This window comes from Heterodontus francisci, chromosome 24 (genome assembly GCF_036365525.1).
Source record: "Heterodontus francisci isolate sHetFra1 chromosome 24, sHetFra1.hap1, whole genome shotgun sequence".
NCBI lineage: Eukaryota > Metazoa > Chordata > Chondrichthyes > Heterodontiformes > Heterodontidae > Heterodontus > Heterodontus francisci.
This window is the reverse complement of record NC_090394.1, coordinates 62238182-62264946: the sequence shown is the minus strand read 5'-3', so window position 1 is coordinate 62264946 and position 26765 is coordinate 62238182. Positions and strand designations below refer to the sequence as shown.

At 41.4% G+C, this 26765-nt stretch overlaps 1 protein-coding gene across 1 annotated transcript in view; it reads left to right on the top strand.

Annotated features, from left to right (window-relative positions):
* The window catches only part of nubp1 (nucleotide binding protein 1 (MinD homolog, E. coli)), a 70796-nt gene that overhangs the window by 22523 nt on the left and 21508 nt on the right, over window positions 1-26765 (top strand). The window contains exon 4 of the mRNA XM_068056390.1: window positions 22475-22543. Within this exon, the coding sequence (XP_067912491.1) occupies window positions 22475-22543 (69 nt within the window). The remainder of the gene's footprint in view (window positions 1-22474; window positions 22544-26765) is intronic.

Genomic DNA, 26765 nt, shown 5'->3' with positions numbered 1-26765 from the left:
TAGATAGTCCCTTTAAGAAGATAGACTTTAAAACAAATAGAATTTCAGTCATACATTAAATCATTTAAAAATGTATACCAAAATTGCAATCTCACTTCTTGGCTCCAGCAATACTAAAATTAATTTGTATCTGCATAGGAAAATGAGGACACATTGGACTCAGCCATGTGCCTGGTTAAGAGGAAGCTCAAGTTAGTTTCCATGCAGTCAAATACAAAGTGGTTTGAATCTGTTGCTACATGTTATTTCGATGACTCAAATTGAGTTGTAATTTACTTAGCAACAGGGAAGGAGAGGATGATCTGCATTAAAAATATCCATGGTCAGAGATAAAAACAAGAAATGCTGGAACCACTCAGCAGGTCTGGCAGCATCTGTGGAAAGAGAAGCAGAGTTAACATTTCGGGTCAGTGACCCTTCTTCCGAAGAAGGGTCACTGACCCGAAACATTAACTCTGCTTCTCTTTCCACAGATGCTGCCAGACCTGCTGAGTGGTTCCAGCATTTCTTGTTTTTATTTCAGATTTCCAGCATCCGCAGTATTTTGCTTTTATCATGGTTAGAGATACTTTGACTATACACGTAGTTTTCAAGCCACAAACCAGACCAGCAACGATATTTTGCAAGCCAAAATGATAAGTAATTTGGAATTATGTTTTTTTTTGATCAGAGTTCTGTGGGTTGAAAAATGTTATTTCTATATCTTCGTCCTGTGTGCATTTTGGAATTCACAGTTATAAATTGTGGAATTTCTTACTTTTCTGGTAGCAAGTGCTGAATAATGTCTCTGCTTCCTGCACTGAACCTCATGGCATCTGAGATTTGTATTAAATTGTGGTAAATGTTATTGTGTGGATTGGAATTGGATTTAGCTTGTTTGAGCATCCTTTTATGCAAGACCATTACAGTCAGCAGCAAGTGACCCTTTCAGCTTGTGTTTAAAATGGATTTGGGACCAAATTCTAGAAGTGAAAGTCCAGTCAGACACACACTCCCTCTTGTACTTAAGACACCATAGCAAAACACTGTGAATGCTGAAAGTATGAAATAAAAGCAGAAAATGCTGTAAATACTCAGCAGGTCAGACAGCATCTGGGGAGAGAGAAAGAGTTAACATTTCAGGTTGATGTCCTTTTGTCCGAACTGGGCAAAGTTAGAGATGGAATAGGTTTTCAGCAAGTATAGAGGCACTGAAAATGGGGGTAGGGAGGCAAAAGCAAATGGGAATGTCTGTGATAGGGTAGAAGGCAGTGATTAAATGACAAGAGGGATGATGGTGCAAAGCAAAAGGAGATGGTAGTGGGACATGTAAAAAAACAAAAGATGGGTCTAGAGGAGCTGTAAATAGCAACAGCAGAACCATTACCAACAGATGCTGTAAAGAAAAATAAGAACATAAGAAGTAGGAGTAGGCCATTCAGCCCTTTGAGCCCACTCCACCATTCAGTGAGATCATGGCTGATCATCTACTTCAACATCACTTTCCTGCAATATCTCAGTAACCCTTGATGTTATTCATATGTAGAAATCTATCGATCTCCGTCTCAAACATACTCAGTGACTGAACTTCCACAGCCCTCTTGGGCAGAGAATTCCAAAGATTCACCACCCTCTGAGTGAAGAAATTCCTCCTCATCTCAGTCCCAAATGGCCTGCCCCTTATTCTGAGACTGTGTCCCCTGGTTCTGGACTCCCCATCCAAGGGAAACATCCTTCCTGCATCAACCCTGTCGAGCACTGCAAGAATTTTGTACGTTTGAATTAGATCACCTCTCGTTCTTCTAAATTGCAGAGAATAAAGTCCCCGCCTGTTTAATCTTTCCTCATAAGAAAATCTCTTCATCTCAGGAATTAGTTTGGTGAATCTTCATTCCACTCCCTCTGTGGCAAGTAAGGAGACCGAAACTGCACACAATACTCCAGATGTGGTCTCGCCAAGGCTCTATGTAATTGCAGTATGGCATCTTTACTGCCATACTCCAACCTCTTGTAATGAAGGCCAACATACCATTTGCCTTTTTAATTGCTTGCTGTACCTGCTGTTACCTTTCAGTGACTCATGATCAAGGACACCCAAATCCCACTGAAATTCAACACTTACCTGCCCCTTACCATTTAAGAAATACTCTGTATTTCTGTTTTCCTACCAAAGTGGATAACCTCACATTTCTACATACTGTATTCCAGCTGCCAGATTTTTGCCCATTTGCGTAGCCTCTCCAAATCCCCTTGAAGCGTCTTTGCATCCTCCCCACAACTCACACTTCCACCTAGTTCTGTGTCATCTGCAAACTTGGGAGTATTACATTTAATCCCCACATCCATATCATTGATATAGATTGTGAATAGCTGGGGTCCCACCAGTCATAGCCTGCCAATCCGAAAATGACCCATTTATTCCTATTCTGTGTTTTCGGAAGCACTGTTGTGGAAGATGGCATCATCAGAACAGTTGCAATGGAGATGGAGAAACTGGGGAGAATGGAATCAAGTCCTTGCCGGAAATGGGATGGGAGGAACTGTAATTAAGGTAGCTCTGGGAGTTAGTGGGCCAAATAGATTAAGTTACAAATGATGCCCAGTGTATACAACTGAAATAATGTAATTGTGTTGTAATGCTAGGAATTCAAAAAGCTTTTAATTAGAAATCAAACTGGAAATAAATTGGAAGAAAACTACTGTAATCTCCATGTTTTAACCAGTCCATGCAAATCTATTCCAGTATGATACTTTGTGCTACCAATTTTACCTGAGGGACATTATTCATAATTTTCATTATTTCCATATCAATGCAATGACCTGTTTAAAATAGTGCTACTGATATATTGATATGAACTAAATAGTAGGGACATCAAAGTATCAATTCACATTATTGATTAATTATAAGCGTTCTATATTTTTAAACCCTTTTTATTTAAAAGAAAATGTCAAGGCATTAAGTTCATTTTCAGTTAGTTCTGTGTTGTATCTGAGCTCAATTTTTTGGGGATTACATTCTGCAAATCTGCTTGATTATGCAATTCATATATTTTGCTACATTCGCACTGTATTTCATGCGATTGGCACAGGGGAGTTTATTCTGGGAATCTGGGCACAGTCAGGCTGTGGGGACTGTCACTGAGTTTAATTACCGCCAACATTCCTTTCAGTGTTGGATGCAATCTTTATGTGAAATATTAACTTAGTTGCATCTATAATGTGACCAGCCCAATTTTCAGAATCTTGCATTTTTCATTGAAAACTGGCATTTTACTCCATATAAATATATATATATAATATATGCATGTAATGTAATTGCTCCCACCTCCAAAATGGACAGAGTCTTTGTGACTTGGCTACCGGAATTATATTCAGTTTATATGGTTCTGATTTTGTCAAGCACCAATGTTCATACCTTGTTCCCATCTTTATACAGGCCTTGCTGGGACCCATATTACCACTTGGATCGTGGAAAGATAGAACAAGAACTTGCATTTGCATAGCACCTTTTATAGTGCAACTGGATGTCCCAATCTGCTTTCCAAGATTATTTTTAAAGTGCAGTCACTGTAGTTATATTGGCAAAAGTGGAAGCCAATTTCCACACAACAAATGAATTAATATCGAGATGATTTTTTTTTAGTAGAGTTACTTGTGGGATGAGCATTAACCAGTGCACCTCAGAGCTCCCAGGAGTTCAGTTACTGTCTCATCTAAAAGTTAGCACATCTGACAATGTAGCACTTGCTCAGTACACAGAGCTGAAATGTTAGCTCTGTTTCTCTCTCCACAGATGCTGACTGGCCTGCTGAGCATTTTCTGTTTCAGATTTCCAGCATCCGCAGTATTATGCTTTTGTATTATTGCATTTTCATGTCAGCCTAGATTATATGCTGAAATTGAGGCCTGAACCCATATCATTTGGACTCGAGAGGTGAGAAGGGCTACCAACTGAACCAAGTTGATACCAGGCTTTTAGTCAATGTGCCTGCTTTGTTGGTGCCAGATGTTGGGTTGTTTGAACTTAAGGCCAGATAGCTTACAAGCCAGGTGTTGGGAGAGCAGTTAAGAATGCAAATCTCCCAATTTGGCACTGCAATCATGGCTGCCATCTTTCCCTCTGAACCAACGGAAAAATGCATCCTAAGTAGTTGTATGTGTGTGAAGCGGCCACATTAAATTGGCTACTGCATTTACAATGTAATTGTCTAGTGCAATAGAATGACTTGTGGTATGACCATATGTTGGTGGTACAAGGTTGATGTTGCTAAGCATATCAAGGCCTTGGAGAGGGTGCAGAGGCGTTTTACTAGAATGGCACCAGGGATGAGAGACTTCAGTTATGCGGAGAGACTAGAGAAGCAGTGATTGTTCTTTTTAGAGAAGGTTAAGATGAGATTTACCAGAGGTGTTCAAAATTATAAAAGGGTTTTGATAGTGAATGAGGAGAAGCTGTTTCCAGGGGCAAAAAGTTAATCGATTACCAGAGGAGACAGATTTAAGGTGATAGGCAAAAGAGCTGAGAATTTGTTTTACACCGAGTTATGCTGATCTGGAATGCACAGCCTGACAGGTTGGTAGAAGCAGATTCAATAGTAACTTTCAAAAGGAAGTTGGATAAATACTTGAGAAAAAAATACTGGTCTATGGGGAAAGAGCAGGGGAGTGGGACTAATTAGATAGCTCTTTTAGAAAGCGAGCACAGGCATGATGGGCCGAATGGAACCCTGCTGTCAAATTCTGTGATTGTATCATGTCCAGAGGAAGTGTTCTAGAAATATCTCGAGATCGTTTTGCTGCTAGTGAGGCATTTTGGTGGCCGGATTTGTACTGGCAACAGATGGTAAGATTCAGTGAGACATGGGCCTTCCTGACAGTTAGTAGCCATTTTACTTTCATGTGGCCAAGGTGACCTAGGCTATTAGAGCTAGAAACCGAAGATCAACAGCAAAGTGACTTAACACTGTCTCTATTGGGAGTTTCTAGGCCAAGGTATCAGCCAATATTGACAACACAATCATAGAGAATCATGAAAGCTTGTTTTAGCTCCTTCCTGTGGGGTGATTGTATTATGACATTTTCCCCACATAAGTTTTTAAATAGAAGGATTTCTCTTCCTATCCATTGCTAAGAACAAGGCTTCCTATATATCTTGAGTTCCGAAGAAGGGTCACTGACCCGAAACGTTAACTCTGCTTCTCTTTTCACAGATGCTGCCAGACCTGCTGAGTGGTTCCAGCATTTCTTGTTTTTATTCCTAGATATCTTTGTTAGTCTAACGAGCAGCACCATTGTCTGAATCTGCACATTCCCTGTCTTGGTTGGCTTGCTGCAGTAACTTGTCTGGACTGGTAAACAGCTTCCATTGGCACTTGATGCTTTAGGATATCAGTTTATCAAAGTTGAGAGACTGTGTTACAGGCTGCTCTTCTTGAAAAGGTGGTGGAAGCAGATTCAATAGCAACTTTCAAAAGGGAATTGGATACTTGAAAAAGAGAAATTTGCAGGGCTATGGGGGAAACAGCAGGGCAGTGGGACTAATTGGAGAGCTCTTTCAAAGATTTAGCATGATGGGCTGAATGGCTTCCTTCTCTGCTGCCAGATTTTGATTCTAAATTCAGCGTTGAAAACCTACCAAAAAATGCAGTGAGTGGTGGTGAAGATATTCTTAAAATAGTTTTGCATTTAAGCTAATCATAAATTAAAATGGGAACATCGCATATATGTAACCTTGCCATATATCCTGCACTATGGTAAACTTTAAAATCAGCTGCAAATTAAAAATGTTAAAATTTGGACTTTATAATAGTTTTGCAGGGAGTCCTTGAATGTAGAAGTGAATCAGTGATGTAGAATAGACTTGTCCTATTGTACATTTTTGCATTTCTGAAAACGTATTGAGGAAAACGATTTCCAAGCTTTGATCAGTTTTACTGCGGTTTAATTATTACGTATATAGATTTGCTCCCCTTTTTTTAAACCAATACTGTTGTCCTTTTCAATCTTCCATTTATTGCTGTCTTGGTTAAGTAGCTACCTGATGTGGACAAGATGTGTAATGCAAGATGGTGTTACTGGACAATGGTTATAATGGACAGTTGGAAGAAGATTTAATAAAGAATATAGTGCTTAATAAAGAGAGACTATTCCTGTATGTATTAAAATAGATTGTAGTGTGCAGGAGGAAGTTAATCCCGTCAGCACTTCTTTGATGCAGTTCCAGATGTGTGCCTCACCCCAAGTTCAGGGTAAGCTTTCTTGCTGGGACCTTTTGAACGCTATTGAATCCTGATAACCTATCATTAGTTTGCCAAGATGTTTAGATCAGGCATTTAGAGTTTCTCTAAATTCAGTTCAAAATAGATCATTTTCAAATCGTTAGTCGAATTCAGTAAGCCTGCAGAAGCAAAAACAGTTAATTGAAATTGGATAGTTGGCACAAACATAGTGAGACTTCCAGAACCTTTTGCTGCCCTGGGTGAAATTTGGAATGGATTAAGAAGATGTATAGTACGGAGGTGTTTTGTTAGAATGGTAATTTGTGGTTAAATAATTTGTAATAATGGGAATGAATGGAGATACTTTACTCAATTGTATTTCAATGCTTGATTTAGAATTCTATTTGAATCAAGTGTGCATTTGTTAAACAGCAGCAGTCATCAACAATACTAAATGTCACCTAGCGCATTAAAGAGATAAAGCCACGGATCTGGAAAAAAGAAATGGAGTTTACTGAGTCATTTATATTTTTGTTTAAATTGAATTGTTCAATGGATGATCTTTGGGCATTTTTACAGGCTTTTTGTTGGAATACACCTGAATGGATTCCTCATTAGATCAAACATGCAGAAGCAAATTAATTATGCATAGATCTCAGAGGAAACATCTTGGTACAGAATCTGGAATTGCGAAATATTCAACGTCTTTTGGTTCTAGTGTGGTATAGATTTACTAATTCAGCTTCTCTTTGCGATGTGTTATCTCAGACAGTATCTGAAGGACCATAGATTTGTTTAGAGTTACTTTACCCCAGTTTCAAAATTCTCCATTGTTATGTCTTCCAGGAAGATGATAGTCTGTAGTGATCCATCCTCTGTCAGTACCTGACTTCTATTGCTCCTCTATGATGATATGGTTGAGATATAGTAATTATGGGCACTCCATGGGAGTTTCCAATAATGCAGTTCCGATTTGTTCTGCACAAGTACTACATAACCTTTCCTGAAATGAAAGGGCTCTCTAGAATCCCTGAAGCTGTAAGGCTGTGCATTTCCCTTATCAAGTCTGTTGCACGTAAACAACTACCCAACTTGACACACAGGCTTGATTTTGTTTTTGAAAAATTAGCTATTTTTTCTGGTATAAGAGACTAGAGTTCGTCTTATTAAAGTGTAAATCAGGCAGCAACTTCCCGCAACCGCACACGCACATGTACTAACGTGGAAATCAAGAGGTTTCTGTCCAAGATACCCCGCTCCGCCAGAAGCTTCACAATACCCTTCTCTCGCTCAGAGTTGAAGTTGTGGTACTCTGAACGCTTACCATTCTATTGTAGATTGGAATTTTACCTCAGTATGCATCCTAATGTGATAAATAAAACAATCAGGGAAAATTGCTTTCTTTGTGTGTCGATGAAACATTCGCAGCCAGAGTACGTAGTTACAAAAATACCTTTGATCAAGTTGTTGGGTCAGAGTATCTGTGGACTTGGACGAAAGTCTGGCAATCACACAAATACAGTAACATTAACCAGATGAAGTAAACCCAACCCCCAAAAATATATATAGACATGACAATTTAAAAAGGCACAGAATATGTTTCAATGGCAGTGAAATACCATTGCAAAGCTTATTAGAATCTTCACAACATTCATGTAGTTCTGAAACACACTAGGAGTTCTTTGCTGTGCTAAGGGTTAGTTAACCAATTAGCAAATAAATGTAAGTGCCTCAGGCACTCCCCTGTTCATACTTTGAATTTAGGATGGTAAAAATGCTCATTGCCTGACACCCTTACACTAATTTTTCAGGTGTAGCTTTGAGGGAGGAGAAAATGAGTTGGTAACAAAATGATGAAATTATTTTTGCAGAAACTCTGTCTATTAATGAATCTAAATCAGAATGATATTGATTATTTGATATTTATACATTTATAACGTGTGAAGAGGTGATCTCCCGGAGACGTGCTCTTTTTTCATGTAGTTGATGCCACAAAATTACAACATGTGGGAGGTACTATGAAAGAAAAACTAATATCACTGAAACATCCTGCAATCTGCATCAATATGGATCCTGTTTGACATTAAAATTTATATCAAACTTCAGTATTTTAATAATGATTTGCCTAATGTCGTTTAACTGGAACCTGCAACCAGCAACTGTGATATTAGGGTAGGTGATCAAAAGCTTGTCAAAGAGGTAGGTTTTAATGAATGTCTTAAAGGGAGAGAGAGAGAGGTAGAGAAGTTTAGGAAGGGAATTCCTGCGCTTAGCTCCTTGGCAGCTAAAGGCATGGCTGCCAATGGTGAAGTGTTGAAAATTAGGGGTGCACAAGAGTCTAGAATTGGAGGAGTGCAAAAATCTTGGAGGTTTCTAGGGCTGGATGACATTACAGATAAGGAGGGGTGAAGCAACCTCTATCCAACATTGTAGTTATTAGGCAAACTCATTCATGGATAGAAATTATGTTGTATATTGTCATGCATATATTAAATATTTCTTGGTGTATTTGAACAAGGGTTTCTTGCTGTTTTTTAAGGGATCACTAACTCTAGGAAAACATATGAACATACATATAAATAACAGCAGGAGTAGGCCACTCGGCCCTTCGAGCCTGCTCCGCCATTCAAGAAGTTCATGGCTGAACTGATTAGTCCACATTTCCACCTACCCCCAATAACCTTCCACCCCCTTGCTTATCAAGAATCTATCTACCTCTGCCTTAAAAATATTCAAAGACTCTGCTTCCACCTGCTTTTGAGGAAGAGTGTTCCAAAGACTCTCAATCCTCTGAGAGAAAAAATTTCTCCACATCTCTGTCTTAAATGGGCGACCTCTTATTTTTAAACAGGGACCCCTAGTTCTAGATTCTCCCACAAGGGGAAACATCCTTTTCACATCCACCCTGTCAAGACCCCTCAGGATCTTTATATGTTTCAATCAAGTCACCTTTTACCCTTCTAAATTCCAACAGATACAAGCCTAGCCTGTCCAATCTTTCCTCGTAAGACAACCCACCCATTCCAGGTATTAGTCTAGTAAACCTTCTCTGTTCTGCCACCAATGCATTTACATCCTTCCTTAAATAAGGAGACCAGTACTGGACACAGTACGCCAGATGTGGTCTCACCAATGTCCTGTATAGCTGAAGTATAACCTCCCTACTTTTGTATTCAATTCCCCTCGCGATAAACGATAACATTCTATTAGCTTTCCTAATTGCGTGCTGTACCTGCATACTAACCTTTTGCGATTCATGCACTCGGACACCCAGATCCCTCTGCATCCCGAAGCTCTGCAATCTCTCACCATTTTGATAATATGCTTTTTTTATTCTTCCTGCCAAAGTGGACAGTTTCACATTTTCTCCATTTGCCAGGTCTTTGCCACTCACTTAACCTATCTATATCCCTTTGTAGCCCCCTTATGTCCTCTTCACAAGTTACTTTCCTACCTATCTTTGTGTCATCAGCAAATTTAGCAACCATACCTATGGTCCCTTTATCCAAGTCATTTATATAAGTTGTAAAAGGTTGAGGCCCCAGCACTGTGGCACACCACTTGTTACATTTTGCCAAGCAGAAAATGGCCCATTTATGCCTACTCTCTGTTTCCTGTTAGCTAACCAATCTTCTATCCATGCCAATATGTTACCCCCACACCATGAGCTTTTATTTTCTGCAATAACCTTTGATGTGGCACCTTATCAAATGCCTTCTGGAAATCTAAGTACAATACATCCACCAGTTCCCCTTTATCCACAGCACATGTAACTCCCTCAAAGAGTTCCAATAAATTAGTTAAACATGATTTCCCTTTCACAAAACCATTTTGACTCTGCCTGATTACCTTGAATTTTTCTAAATGCCCTGCTATAACGTCTTTAATAATAGCTTCTAACATTTTCCCTAAGACAGATATTAAGCTAACAGGCCTGTAGTTTCCTGCTTTTTGTCTCCCTCGCTTTTTGAATAAAGGAGTTAGATTCGCTATTTTTCAATCTAACAGAACCTTCCCCGAATCTAGGGAATTTTGGAAAATTAAAACTAACGCATCAACTATCTCACTAGCCACTTCTTTTAACACCCTAGGATGAAGTCCATCAGGACCCGGGGACTTGTCAGCCCGCAGCTCCAACAATTTGATCAGCACCACTTCCCTGGTGATTGTAATTTTCTTGAGTTCCTCCCTCCCTTCCATTTCCCGACTTTAGATGTTACTTGTATCCACAATAGTGAAGACCAATGCAAAATATCTGTTCAATTCATCTGCCATCTGCAGCAGTAAAATAGCTGTTTCAAATCAGCTACTTTCTATGTGTGTTTGTAATACTGTGAGCAAAACAAGTTACTTTATCAAATTCTGGTATGTGCGTTTGAGCAGTCAGTACATTTCAGAATGACCTTTGATGTTTTCTGAGGAGGAAGTCTATTTTTTGGCATGTTATCCTTGAATAATGCTTGGTTTTGTACTGTACTGTGCTGTGCAAAGCAGTGTCAGGTTACAACTTGAGCATTTGTGTGGGATAATCACTGTTGAAGATGATGGCATTTAAATCATGCTATTCTACTGAATGACAATTCAGTGACAAGTTCACAGCACCGGTGAACTGTTGCTTTAAAGGCAGTTGTTCAGTAACAATGAACATAATTAGTAATATTAGTATCTATGAGATATTGACCAAGCTCTCAGCCTTAATTGAAAAGGGAACCACAAAGCCACCATTCTGTAAAGTGCTTGTATTTACACCTGACCAATTTAAATGAAAGAGAGCGATGAGAATAACATCCAGTTTAGTAATAACTACTTTCATGGGATTTGATTTCAAAATAGAGGTCAATGTTAACCCTTTAAGGACTGCAATAGCAATAAAACCAAAAGCTTGAAGGTTAATGTTTTTTTCTTTTTATAATACATTGTTTAAAATGTACAGGGACGCATGTTTGCAAGTTAGTGTGAGTTTGTTCAGATTGTTACTTTCTGGCCTGGTGCAGGTCTCTCACTTGATAAACACCAGTTCAGACTCCAGTATAATTGCTGAGTGCATTGGTTAATTTATGGACCAGCTGCATAGAGAGACTACAAGTGACTGTTCCAGAAGCAGTAAGTTGAAGTATTGCTGAAATACACATTTTTTTGTTTTACTTATCCTGATAAAAATTAATATAAACATTATATTTTGATATAAAATCGAGTGTCTAGGCCTCACTAGCGTTTACGGCCCAACCTATTTGCAGTTGCTATCTCAGTAAAACTCTGCAGTCACATCCCTACGCTGGAGGATATTAAAGCATGCAAGAAAACACAAACAAGTATCATCATTCGCAGGAACTGCCTCTGTTATTGTTTTTCTTTTTGAGACTGAATAGATTTCCCACATCTTTGCTCATCAGGACTATGAATTGGAGTGCATTTGTGATGCTGTAGGTAAGGTAGGACCTGTCGATTCTGGAGCTTTGGATATTCCATCTAGTGGTGCAAGTGTGCACTACAAGCATGATTTTGTCACATAAGTGTGACACTTATTTGATTTTGTTTTGCCTTTCTAATTGCTACCAGAACTGCGAGATTATTCCTACCAGGAAAGGATGAATAGACTGGGTGTCTTTTCTCTTGAAAATAGAAGGTTGAGACCTGATAGAGGTCTTTAAAATGTTGGATATTCTTGACAGAATAGATGAAGAGAAAGTGTTTCCACTTGTGGCGTCGAGGAAAATTAGAGACCCTCGATATAATATAGTTACCATAAATCAAAAATGGAATTCAGAAGAAACTTCTACATTCAGAGATTGGTGAGAACGTGGAACTCGCTACCACAGGGAGTGGTTGAAGTGAATAGTTTAGATGCATTTGAAGGAAGGCCAGATAAACACATAGGCAGAATGAAATTGATAGTTATGCTGGTAGAGTTAGATGAGGCAGGATGGGAGGAGGCTGGAGTGGAGCATGAACACCAGCATGGACTGGTTGGGCTGAATGGCCTGTTTCTGTACCGTACATTCTATGTAGTGAGCGAGATACTTGTTTTCATTATTGTAGACCTGTTGTTGACTGTAACCAGTGAGCGTTCTTTTCTGCACTTGTAGAGGTTGTATATCTAGTTCAAATTTTAAACAGAGAGATTGGTCATGGGTAAGTTGTTTATAAACATCGGAAGATCTATACTGGAAAGGTTATGTCCTTTTAAGTAAAATTCAGAGGCAGGTTTGAAATGTAAAAGTCAACTTCTGATCCAAATATAATTAAGGGAAATAAAATGGGGAAAATAATTTTGCCTGCTTCTCACACTTGGCAAATGGATTGTGAGGTTCTCATTTCTGCCCAGAATACTAATTGCTTTTGAATCTGAGCCCAGGTTCTGATTATTGCATTGTAACTACAGCCATCCAGTTTTTATTTTTTTTTTTATTTTTGCCTTAATATGAGGAAATGTGAACAGATTTCTGCTGGAGGCTCGCACACAAATCCTGCCATCTCTTACAGTTTGAAACAGCTGAAAGTGTGATGTTTGAAATACAAGAACTGGTGCTCTTACAGCAAAACAAATGTTGACTGGCAAACTAGATATTTGACATAAAAGCTAAATACTACGGATACTGGAAATCTGAAATAAAAACAAGAAATGCTGGAAATACTCATCAGGTCTGGCAGCATCTGTGGAAAGAGAAGCAGAGTTAACGTTTCGGGTCAGTGACCCTTCTTCAGAACTGGCAAATATTAGAAATGTCAAAGGTTAAAAGCAAGTGAAGCAGGGGTGGGGCAGGAGATAACAAAGGAGAAGGTGTAGATTGGACAAGGTCACATAGCTGACCAAAAGGTCATGGAGCAAAGGCAAACAATATGTTAATGGTGTGTTGAAAGACAAAGCATTAGTCCAGATAGGGTGTTAACAGACTGAAGATTGAACAGCAGCAAGTGCAAACATGAAAAAAAACAGTGGGTAAGCAAACTGAACAAACTAAGATGAAATGAAATAAACATGAAAAAAAAATGTAAAAAAGAAAAAATAATTAAAAATAAAAGTAAAATAGGGGGCCCGTCATGCTCTGAAATTGTTGAACTCAATGTTCAGTCCAGCAGGCTGTAGTGTGCCTAATCGGTAAATGAGATGCTGTTCCTAGAGCTTGCATTGATGTTCACTAGAACACTGCAGCAAGCCCAGGATAGAGATGTGAGCAGGGGGGAGTGTTGAAATGGCAAGCAACCGGAAGCTCAGGGTCCTGCTTGCGGACTGAGCGGAGGTGTTCCGCAAAGCGGTCACCCAGTCTGCGTTTGGTCTCCCCAATGTAGAGGAGACTACATTGTGAGCAGCGAATGCAGTATACTACATTGAAAGAAGTACAAGTAAATCGCTGCTTCACCTGAAAGGAGTGTTTGGGGCCTGGGATAGTGAGGAGAGAGGAGGTAAATGGGCAGGTATTACACCTCCTGCAATTGCAGGGGAAGGTGCCATGGGAAGGGGACGAGGTGGTGGGGGTAATGGAGCAGTGGACCAGGGTGTGGCGGAGGGAACGATCCCTTCGGAATGCTGACAGGAGGGGAGGGGAAGATACGTTTGGTAGTGGCATCACTCTGGAGGTGGCGGAAATGGCGGAGGATGATCCTTTGGATATGGAGGCTGATGGGGTGGAAAGTGAGGACAAGGGGAAACCCTGTCGCGGTTCTGGGAGGGAGGGGAAGGAATGAGGGTAGAGGTGCGGGAAATGGGCCGGACACGGTTGAGGGCCCTGTCAACAACAGTGGGGCGGAATCCTCGGTTGAGGAAAAAGGAAGTCATATCAGAAGTACCGTCATGGAAGGTAGCATCATCAGAGCAGATGCGTCGGAGACGGAGAAACTGGGAGAATGGAATAGAGTCCTTACAGGAGGCAGGGTGTGAAGAAGTGTGGTCGAGGTAGCTGTGGGAGTCAGTGGGCTTATAATGGATATTAGTAGATAACCTATACCCAGAGATGGAGACAGAGAAGTCGAGGAAGGGAAGTGTCAGAAATGGACCATGTAAAGGTGAGAGAAGGGTGGAAATTGGAAGTAAAGTTTTCCAGTTCGGGGCGGGAGCGGGAAACGGCACCGATACAGTCATCAATGTACTGGAAAAAGAGTTGGGGGAGGGGCCTGAGTAGGACTGGAACAAAGAATGCTCGACATATCCCACAAAAAGACAGGCATAACTAAGACCCATGCGGGTACCCATAGCAACACCTTTTACTTGAAGGAAGTGAGTGGAGTTGAAGGAGAAGTTGTTCAATGTGAGAACAGGTTCAGCCAGGCGGAGGAGGGTGGTGGTGGATGGGGACTGGTTGGGCCTCTGTTCAAGGAAGAAGCGGAGAGCCCTTAAACCATCCTGGTGGGGGATATTTGACATGTCAGCTAACTACATAAACTCTTTCTTTAAACCTAATTTAAGGGCTGACTTTGTTTAAATAGTGATTTAGAATTCAAACAAAGTGACGGGAAACTCCGTAGACTGTCTTTACATAGATTTTCAAAACCTATTATATATACATGTAGCTGTCAAATGAACCTACTGTACAGATGAAATGCAGCATAGTGTGCAGCAGCTAGTACCTGCCCAAGCATGTATTTACACAAGTACTGACTTGGACTTCACAACAACATTTCTCATACTTCAGTGATCAAGCTTCTTTTGAGATTGTTACAGATTTCAAGTTGAGAAAAATGGTGGGTGGAGTTTCTGGGAAAAAGATCCAGCCCAGTCCTAGTAAACAATTGTGTTTAAATTGGGTTTGAAGAAGGTAAATTGCCATCTTTTGTTCCCATCCAAAAAGCATCATTCTTCGGTGCCTGGAGAGGAAATATAGCCTTGTATTTCAGTAAGCACTGCATAGCGGTGCTTACAAAGGAAATATATTGGGTGGTTTATGAGGAATGCACTGAGTAGTATGGACCATATGAGTAAGTTATAATAAAGTGAGTTATCCTCTCCCTAGCCACACAATTCCTGCAACCAGGACGATAGGTTGGGTGCCAGTGGCATCTGGTTATCATCATGGAGAGTGAGTGATTCAGTGGAGACTCTCATTCAGTTAAACCCTGAATTGTATTGGCAGCTCCCTGCTGTACTCTGGTTGAGAGCCGTCCCAAAATGCTTTACAGCCAATGAAGTACTTTCGAAGTGGATTCACCGTTGCACTGTAGGGATAGTAAGTTCTGCAGTGCCATGCCATCATTTATCCTCCACATAAACCACCTCCACTCTGATCCAGTAGGTTCCAATATGTCTTGTGTTTGTACAAAACTGCCCTCACTCTTTGCATTAAATGCAGGTGAAACACTGCTGCAGCAAGTGTCCTTCAGATTAGCACCCCAATGGCACTTGAATTTTAGATGTTCCACCTTGACTGTTCTCGTGGTACCTCTGAGCGAGGTCTCCAGCTTCAAGTCTGATTATGGGTGAATTTATATGTGGAGCATGTGCCTCAGAAAATCGCTCAGTCTAATAGTGTGCCTGACGACTGCCAAGTAATTTTGATTCTGTCCTTCTAATCTGGATTTGAATCCATGTCCATAAGGTAAAGGACCCCTAATAGACCTGTCTCCGGTCACCCAACATCTCAAATTATTACTACTTTGGAAGGGAGCAAATATGTTATAAAATTTAGAGAACATTTTGTTTCAACCCAGTATTCAGTAAGCTTGCTCATGTCTGTTAACTTTATGTTGGTAAGCAGGAAATAAACAGATCATGAATTTCCCCATTACTTCACTGAAGCACTTACTGATGTAGTTTGTGGCTGTGTCAGCTGACTGCTATCACTGTCACTTGACCAGTCCTGGAAGGGTGCGTGAAGCTGTTACAGAAAATTTCTCATAATAGTTACATCTTTAGCAAAACGATGAATCACTGAAGCCTGAAAGAGGGAAGTATTTCTTTAGAAAGTGCTGCCTGTTAAAAATTTTCTTCTCCTTTTAAATTGGCATGGAATTTTTCAAAGCAGAATATCTTTGTGTCTCAAATCCTTGTGACACACCCTTAATTCACTTGTGTTGCCTTTCTGACTCTGGGACTCTTACTATCATGCAGTGCCACGTAAATGGGATTAGGCTGCAGATGGGTGTGTCAGATCTTTATTTGTAAGCGTTGGGCTCACTTTGTACATTAGTGATTTTTATTCTGACAAATGAGCTGTAGGAAAGAAGACTCCTTTTAACCAGAGGAACCTCTTCTGGATAGAAACATTATCCCAGAAAACAAAAACCTGTGGCTATGGAAACATCTAAAACCTTGTACAGGCTGAACTGCTTCAAGTCGCGGGAACATTTTGTGAGCCTTTCTCTTGTTTGCATCCCTCGCCCAAGTTCCCAATCCACATGTCTGATCCTTGATAATGAGTGCTGGCAGGTTGTTCAGCTAACTTTCCTCCCCATTGCACACATGCCCACAGTTTCTAGCAGTGAATAAGAGCAGAAACCCTGGCTGATTTCCTTACCTCCTGCCCCCTTCCCCCATGGCTAACTTTTCAATCCCTACCACTGTCCCAAGCACATCTGGGGCCTTTCTGGTCAGTGACTTCTTGATATTCAAAGCTGTCGTGCCCTATCCGACTGTTATTGAGCTAAGAACTACGGGAGTCTGCTTACTAATGGGATTGGGAAGGAAGTGTGTGCTTTTCCTGGTGCAATCGTATTGAAATTAATTTTGGGAATATGATCAGCAGCTGCTGTTCTTCACTGAGTTCTGGAGCTGTGACAGGCGGGAATCAAGAAAGTAAGAGTTGATAAATGTACAGTGGGCACATTTGGTAGTCCTGAAATTGACCTCCAGTATAGGGAAGGATAAGCATAGTGGCTATGTTACTGGACTAGTGATGCAGAGGCCTGGACTGATGATCCAGAGACATGGGTTCAAATCCCACCATGGCAGCTAGGGAATTTAAATCTAATTAATTGTATAAATCTGAAATAAAAAGCTAGCATCCATAATGGTGACCATGAAACTACCAGATTGTTGTAAAAACCCATATGGTTTACTAATGTCCTTTAGGGAAGGAAATCTGCTGTCCTTTCCTGACCTGTCCTACATGTGACTCCAAAACTACAGCAGTGTGGTTGACTAACTGCCCTTTGAAACGGCCTAGTAAGCCACTCAGTTAGGGATGGGCAATAAACGTTGGCCTAGCCAGCAACGTCCACATCCTGTGAATGAATTTTAAAAAGTTATCTTCAGGAATTGTTCTGGAACTTCCCTTTTTAAACATATGGCTTTCTTTGGCGCGTAACTAAACAGCCTTGAAGTAATGTTCTGTATGATCTCACAGGATTATGTGGTAAACTAGTGCTTTGTGCTAGTGATTGACGCCTAGTTTGACAATGACTGGAGTTTGTTTGTACAATGTTCTGTGTATAAATATTTATAAATGAAAACAAGCCATTTTATGATTCTGGACTCCAAATTCCTGATTCAAGTTGCTTTAAGTAAAATGTCCTGTGTCGTCTTGAAGTAGCCAGCACCATCTGCTGTACTGTTTCACTCTGATTAAAAACTTGGAGGCTTGGAGCAGAAGGATAGATTTTTTTCATCATCATTTAAAGTCATTGTTACAGTCGGGTGAGGAGGGGTCAAATGGTTTCCCCTCTTTTTCCTCCTTGTTTGACTGCAACAGTTTTAATTCTTTTTTGAAATGCATACACTTGCCAATTTAGTGAGTGTTTAACTGTTTACATGCTGTGATCATAAAAAGAACCAATCGGACAGGTTTTCTTGAGTTTAACAAAAGAAGACTATGGTAGTTAAACCAACCTAAGTAAAATAATAACATACGCTCTAACTTTCTCTCTCTCTCTGTCTCTCTCTCTTTCTCTCATGCGCAGACAAGTTCAGATAAGCACATAAATGGATTACTGATTGGCAAATTAGAGCCCAGAGAAATAAAGGGGGTATATAGTGTATGGAGGTTGATGAGTAGGCTGACTTCAGGCTGAATTTGGTGGTCATGCAGCTTTCCGTTGGTGGTCCTGAGGCTTCCAATCTGAAGATGTGGAAGGCTGATTTGGCTTTTCTCCTGGGTTGATTTCCTTCAAGGAATCTCTGACTGCAGTAGGGGCATCCCTGGGTGGTCATGGGAGAGAGAGAGGAAGGAGGGATCCTACTCGGGTCTTCTCTCGTCAGCGTCTAGGTGCTTGTCCACCTAATGCAGAGAAAATACCAGCTTTAGTACACAAAAGATGGGCCTGTCACATGACTATCACCCAGTGATTCAAGCATAGTCATTACTAGTGTATTCCCTCTTGCAACTTAATTAGTCCATGTTTAGGAATCCCCATCTCATAGCTAGGGTCCCATTGTTCAGTTGATTAGGTTGAGTGGTTTGTCTCTACCAGTTGAATACTTTATGCAATGGCCTTGATGCCTTGCTAATAGGAACAGGACAAAAAAAAACAAAGAGAACAAAGAAAATTACAGCACAGGAACAGGCCCTTCGCCCCTCCAAGCCTACGCCGATCCAAATCCTCTATCTAAACCTGTCGCCTATTTTCTAAGGGTCTGTATCTCTTTGCTTCCTGCCCATTCATGTATCTGTCTAGATACATCTTAAAAGACGCTATCATGCCCGCGTCTACCACCTCCGCTGGAAATGCGTTCCATGCACCCACCACCCTATGCGTAAAGAACTTTCCACGCATATCCCCCCCTAAACTTTTCCCCTTTCACTTTGAACTCGTGTCCCCTTGTAATTGAATCCCCCACTCTGGGAAAAAGCTTCTTGCTATCCACCCTGTCTATACCTCTCATGATTTTGTACACCTCAATCAGGTCCCCCCTCAACCTCCGTCTTTCTAATGAAAATAATTCTAATCTACTTATCCTCTCTTCATAGCTAGCGCCCTCCATACCAGGCAACATCCTGGTGAACCTCCTCTGCACCCTCTCCAAAGCATCCACATCCTTTTGGTAATGTGGCGACCAGAACTGCACGCAGTATTCCAAATGTGGCCAAACCAAAGTCCTATACAACTGTAACATGACCTGCCAACTCTTGTACTCAATACCCCGTCCGATGAAGGAAAGCATGCCGTATGCCTTCTTGACCACTCTATTGACCTGCGTTGCCACCTTCAGGGAACAATGGACCTGAACACCCAAATCTCTCTGTACATCAATTTTCCCCAGGACTTTTCCATTTACTGTATAGTTCACTCTTGAATTGAATCTTCCAAAATGCATCACCTCGCATTTGCCCTGATTGAACTCCATCTGCCATTTCTCTGCCCAACTCTCCAGTCTATCTATATTCTGCTGTATTCTCTGACAGTCCCCTTCAGTATCTGCTACTCCTCCAATCTTAGTGTCGTCTGCAAACTTGCTAATCAGACCACCTATACTTTCCTCCAAATCATTTATGTATAACACAAACAACAGTGGTCCCAGCACGGATCCCTGTGGAACACCACTGGTCACACGTCTCCATTTTGAGAAACTCCCTTCCACTGCTACTCTCTGTCTCCTGTTGCCCAGCCAGTTCTTTATCCATCTAGCTAGTACACCTTGGACCCCATGCGCCTTCACTTTCTCCATCAGCCTACCATGGGGAACCTTATCAAACGCCTTAATGAAGTCCATGTATATGACATCTACAGCCCTTCCCTCATCAATCAACTTTGTCACTTCCTCAAAGAATTCTATTAAGTTGGTAAGACATGACCTTCCCTGCACAAAACCATGTTGCCTATCACTGATAAGCCCATTTTCTTCCAGATGGGAATAGATCCTATCCCTCAGTATCTTCTCCAGCAGCTTCCCTACCACTGACATCAGGCTCACCGGTCTATAATTACCTGGATTTTCCCTGCTACCCTTCTTAAGCAAGGGGACAACATTAGCAATTCTCCAGTCCTCCGGGACCTCACCCGTGTTTAAGGATGTTGCAAAGATATCTGTTAAGGCCCCAACTATTTCCTCTCTCGCTTCCCACAGTAACCTGGGATAGATCCCATCCGGACCTGGGGACTTGTCCACCTTAATGCCTTTTAGAATACCCAACACTTCCTCCCTCCTTATGCCGACTTGACCTAGAGTAATCAAACATCTGTCCCTAACCTCAACATCCGTCATGTCCCTCTCCTCGGTGAATACCGATGCAAAGTACTCGTTTAGAATCTCACCCATTTTCTCTGACTCCACGCATAACTTTCCTCCTTTGTCCTTGAGTGGGCCAATCCTTTCTCTAGTTACCCTCTTGCTCCTTATATATGAATAAAAGGCTTTGGGATTTTCCTTAACCCTGTTTGCTAAAGATATTTCATGACCCCTTTTAGCCCTCTTAATTCCTCGTTTCAGATTGCGCCCACAATCCCGATATTCTTTCAAAGCTTCGTCTTTCTTCAGCCGCCTAGACCTTATGTGTGCTTCCTTTTTCCTTTAATTTACTTTAAACTGACCTTCCCAGCTGTTCACTCGCTCGCACTCTCTGCTCCCGAAAAAGCTGCTGCAATGAAAGGCAAGTTATTTTAAACGGCCCAAACATATAGGGTTTTACTTACACATAGGATATGTGGTTCATTCAGATTCCCCAGGTCATTGTTTTTAATGGGTCCATGTAGACATGCTGTCTCCATCTCAGTGTATTGAAATGTGGAAGCTACAGTGATACGGGGTAGCCATCTTTAGCTGCAAGCATTGAGTCACCATTAGTCTCTTTTTTTAAAAGTTCAATTCGGGTTTCCATCCGGTGGATTCCTTAGTTTTGCAGCATTTTTCCTTAGAAATACAGCACTGAAACAGGCCCTTCGGCCCACCGAGTCTGTGCCGACCAACAACCACCCATTTATACTAACCCTACAGTAATCCCATATTCCCTACCACCTACCTACACTAGGGGCAATTTACAATGGCCAGTTTACCTATCACCTGCAAGTCTTTGGCTGTGGGAGGAAACCGGAGCACCCGGCGAAAACCCACGCAGTCACAGGGAGAACTTGCAAACTCCACACAGGCAGTACCCAGAATCGAACCCGGGTCCCTGGAGCTGTGAGGCTGCGGTGCTAACCACTGCGCCGTCCAATCTTGACTCTATCTTTTCTCCACTGGTCCAGTCTCTTCCCACCTACATCCGTGACTCTTCTGACGCCTTACGTCATTTTGACAATTTCCAGTTTCCTGGTCCTAACCGCCTCCTCTTCACCATGGACATCCAATCTCTCTACACATCCATCCCCCACCAGGACGGTTTGAGGACTCTCCACTTCCTTGAACAGAGGCCCAACCAGTCCCCATCCACCACCACCCTCCTCTGCCTGGCTGAACTTGTTCTCACTTGAACAACTTCTCCTTCAATACTCACTTCTTTCAAGTAAAAGGTGTTGCTATGAGTACCTGCATGGGTCCTAGTTATGCCTGTCTTTTTGTGGGATATGTCGAACATTCTTTGTCCCAGTCCTACTAATGCCCTCTTTTTCCGGTACATTGATGACTGTATCGGTGCCGTTTCCTGCTCCCACCCTGAACTGGATTAAAAATCATCATTCAACATAAAGCACGTTTTCGTGACATCATACAAAATGATGGAAACTTCACTGGTATTATTACTGGCATTGCTTAATCAGACAAAGTAATCACTTGTCCTACAGTTGAGATAGTTGTGGGGGGAGAGGAAATCAAGTTTATGAAGAAATTTTAGTGTTAAGTTGCTTATTTTTGCATATCTTAAGTACTCGGGAGCACTCCTTAACGAGGTGGCCTGTAGGTTGCTAGCCAGGGGACAAGCTCTTAACTTTTACTCTGTTCTGTCTTCTGGCACAATCAAGAATGATAACTCTCTGACCTGTGTCCTGCCAGCCCATAACACTTGTACATTGGAGCATCAATTCACTGCAGCATTCCCTGTTTGAATAAGGGCAGTTCTGACGATGGGACCACACTTAAAACATTAACTTAACTGTTCTCTCCACAGAATGCAGATTGGCCTGCTGAGTATTCCAGCACTTTTTGTTCTAGTTTCCAGTATCTGCATTTTTTTTTTTGCGTTTTGTTAATAAACGCCATACTTTATTTGCACATAATTTTCGTAACAAAATGGAGTGCACCCTCACCAAAATATCCTGTGCTGTGTCTTAATAGTTGGGCAAATACACAGACACTATTCCAGCAAAGATAAATGGAGGGAGGAATTGTGGACCGGAAAAGATAAATGGTAGACTTGTTAATCCTCTTAGCATTGTCTCCTCCTGTTGTTATATTTCTGTGTTCAAGTATTACAGTTCTTAGATGCCCTGACTTGACAAGTGCATAATTTTCATTCTTTATATTTTTCCGATAACAGGTTGCTCTTCTGGATGTTGACATGTGTGGCCCGTCAATTCCAAAAATAATGGGAGTGGAAGGTGAACAGGTAAGAGTGAAATTCCTCAATCGACAGTAATTGGGCATGATTTAATGAGCATTGGTTCAAGGGGGAGGCTTTTTAAATTCTAGTTGTAGCTTGACAAGTGGGTCCTACCTTTGTTTTCATTCACAGAATGTGGGCGTCACTGGCAAAGCCAGCATTTATTGCCTGTCTGTAATTGCCCTTGAGAAGGTGGTGGTGAGCCACATTTGCGACAACTGAGCAGCTTGCTAGACCATTTCAGGGGGCAGTCATCCACATTGCTATCGGTCTGGAATCACAAATAGGCCAGACCGGGTAAGGATGGCAGATTTCCGTCCCTAAAAGACATTAGTGAACCAGATAGGTTTTTACAACAATCCAGTAGTTACATGGTTATCATTACTGATACTATCTTTTTATTCCAAATTTGTTTATTTATTGGATTTAAAATTCCCCAGCTGCCGTGTTGGGATTACTAGCCCAGTAATATAACTACTGTGCTATAATTCCTGTAACTTGGTAATTATCAACTAGATCGGGCTAGAGTTATGAACACTTTAAACGGCAGGTTACTGGAATAATAATGGTATTGAATACAAATGACCATGTTAAACAAGTCACATTTCAACCAAGCTACTTTTTATTTTCTAAGTACAAGTTCCCACTCTACTGTCAAGAGCCATTGACTAAGCTTAAGTGGGTGGGAAATGAAATGTAGCAAAATGAGTGGCTTGATTGGAATGACTTTTCCCCTCTGGGAAAGTCCTTTTTTAATGTGAATTTTTTCATCACAGCACATTAAGCCACAGCAGGAATGAAGTGGGCTGTAACAGCCAGAGACTCCACAGACTGAAAAAAGACTTGCATTTATATAGCACTGCTCATGATTTCGGGACATCCCAAAACACTTTACAGACAAATAAATACTTTTTCTGTTATAATGTACGAGATGCCTTTGGTTACTGGGTGACAGGTAAATTCAGTCTCTTAGATTGGCCATTCTGTTTTTGGCAAAAAGCAGTCTGGGCACACTTGGGTCCCTTAGTGTGTCTCAGTGCGACACATTTTGTGTATTTTTATATACAGCTTTATTAATCTGAATTTATAGAATAGAATCATTGAATCATTTATGGAAGACAGATTTTAAAAAAAAAAACTCAAGTTTACATTGCATTGAAATGTCAGAATGGGTGTAGTTTGACAATTTAACATAATTTCTCCTGGCTTTCCTTGTATCTGCACCAGGGCCTTTTTTCTGTGCAGAATGCTGGTTGTGCAGCTTGTCAAAGTGAGAGTAACTAGTGCAGTACTGAAATCCTATCCAGAAAGCTCTTGGCTGTATATGTTCCATGTACTGGAGCACTGATCTACATCTGACTATTGAGTGACTCCCTGTCACACCCCTCGACTTAATACTGTAGTCAAAGGTTAAGCAGAACCAGACACTAATTAAAAATTAATCCAATTCATTCATTTTAAATTAGTCTGTTTATCACCCTTGAACAAATTCCACTTTAACTTCTGAGTCCATGTGCTAAGAAGGGGTAAGTAAACAGATCTATTTTATAATAGATTCATTGTTTCTTTTCCCTACAACTATTGTTCGTTGTATGAATATAATCGTTGCTGATCGATGACGCACAGTTGGAAAATATTGCTGCTTTTTCCTTTCGGAGCGAGAATGCATGGAATGATTATAAGAAAACTGCTCATTTTGTAACCGGGAACCTTCCTAATTCTTTATACAGGAAATATCGTACTTGTAGACAGTGAAACCCACAACATGCTTGATTGCAGCATAGTTCAATATTATTTGAATTGAGTTTTGCATATTTATGTTTGCTGGAGCTGGATTCGCTGTAGGGTACAGATGTTGGATTTAAGCGTCTCTAATTAATTAAACCGTGTAATGATCAGAAAGTTATGAAGTGATAGAGCTTCAATAATATCTTCCTGCAAATGCTTAAATTTCTCTTCACCAGCCCCCACCTCCATTTCCTCTTCTCCCCTTTCAGTGCATCAGCTCCCTCACTGGCATATGTTGCAAAATCTAATAATCACCCCCGATACTTTTTCAGAACTGTGAAAAGTTGGAAATGTAATAGGTTTTAAGCAAGTAAAAGTGGGGAGGGTGGAAAAAGAACAAAAGGTCTGTAATAGGGTGGAAGGCAGGAGAGAGTAAATGGCAAAAGAATTGGTGGTGTAAGGCCAAAGGGAGTGGTAATGGGACAAGTAAAGAAACAAAAGACTTGTCTGGAGGTGTGAATAGCAGAATGAACAGCTGCAAAAAGCAAGAGGAAGAGAAAAACAAGAGAGTAAAACTAAAACCTGCAAAGAAAAAGGAAATAAAATGCGACCAGAGGAATAAAGTCTATAAGTTGAGTCCGAAAGGCTGTGAAGTACCTAATTGAAAGATGAGGTGCTGTTCCTCGAGCTTGTGTTGAGCTTAATTTCAGCACTGCAGTTGGCCGAGGACGAACAGATCTACTGTCTACTAATATTCATTATAAACCCACTGACCTGTCTATATCCATTATAAGCCCACTGACTCCCACAGCTACCTCGACTACACTTCTTCACACCCTGCCTCCTGTAAGGACTCCATTCCATTCTCCCAGTTTCTCCATCTCCGATGCATCTGCTCTGATGATGCTACCTTCCATGACAGTGCTTCTGATATGTCTTCCTTTTTCCTCAACCGAGGATTCCGCCCCACTGTGGTTGACAGGGCCCTCAACCGTGTCTGGCCCATTTCCTGCACCTCTACCCTCACCCCTTCCCCTCCCTCCCAGAACCGCGACAGGGTTTCCCCTTGTCCTCACTTTCCACCCCAGCAGCCTCCATATCCAAAGGATCTTCCTCCGCCATTTCCGCCACCTCCAGCGTGATGCCACTACCAAACGCATCTTCCCCTCCCTTCCCCTGTCAGCATTCCGAAGGCATCGTTCCCTCCGCGCCACCCTGGTCCACTCCTCCATTACCCCCACCACCTTGTCCCCTTCCCACGGCACCTTCCCCTGCAATCGCAGGAGGTGTAATACCTGCCCATTTACCTCCTCTCTCCTCACTATTCAAGGCCCCAAACACTCCTTTCAAGTGAAGCGGCGATTTACTTGTACTCCTTTCAATTTAGTATACTGTATTTGCTGCTCACAGTGTAGTCTCCTCTACATTGGGGAGACCAAACGCAGATTGGGTGACCGCTTTGCGGAACACCTCCGCTCAGTCCGTAACATGACCCCGAGCTTCCGGTTGCTGTTCATTCCAGTAAACATCAACGCAAGCTCGAGGAACAGCATCTCATTTACCGGTAAGGCATGGTACAGTCTGCTGGACTGAACATTAAATTCAATAATTTTAGAATCCTCCCTTTTTATGTTTAGTTATTCTTTTTTTCTTCTTTTTTATTTGGTTATCTTATTTTAGTTTATTAGTTTGGTTAGTTTGTTTCCACTGTGCCTACCCACTGTTCGTTCTTTTTGAATTTTTTAAATGTTTGTGCTTGGAGTGCTTTGTGCTTTACAGTCTATTCACACCTTCTCTGTACTAACGCTTTGTCTTTCAGCACACCATTAACATACCGTTTGCCTTTGTTCCATGACCTTCTGGTCAGTTATTCTCTGTGACCCTCTGTCCTATCAACACCTTCTCCTTTGTTATCTCTTGTCCCACCCCCCGCTTTACTTGCTTAAACTCTTTTACATTTCTAATATTTGTCAGTTCTGAAGAAGGGTTGCTGACCTGAAACGTTAACTCTGCTTCTCTCTCCACCTATGCTGCCAGACCTGCTGAGTATTTCCAGCATTTCTTGTTTTTATTTCAGATTTCCAGCATCTGCAGTATTTTGCTTTTATATTATGACAGACAGATCAGAGTGGGGGCAAGGTGGAGAAGCAAAATGACAGGCATGCAGATTGAATGGACATGTTCCTCAAAGCAGTCATCCAGTCTGCATTTGGTCTCCCCATTGTAGAGCGCATTGTGAGCAGCGAATACAGTATAATAAATTGAAAGTAGTACAGTACACTGTTTCATCTGGAAAGAATGATTGGGGCTTTGGACAGTGAGGAGGTAAAAGGGCAGGTGTTGTATCTCCTGTGCTTGCATGGAAAGGTGCCATGGGGAGGGGGTGTTGAGGGTATCTGAGGAGTGAACCAGGGTGTTGTGGAGGAAACGGTCCCTTTGGAATGCTGGGAGGAGATGGGGAAGATGTGTTTGGTAGCAGAAATGATGGGAGATGATCCAT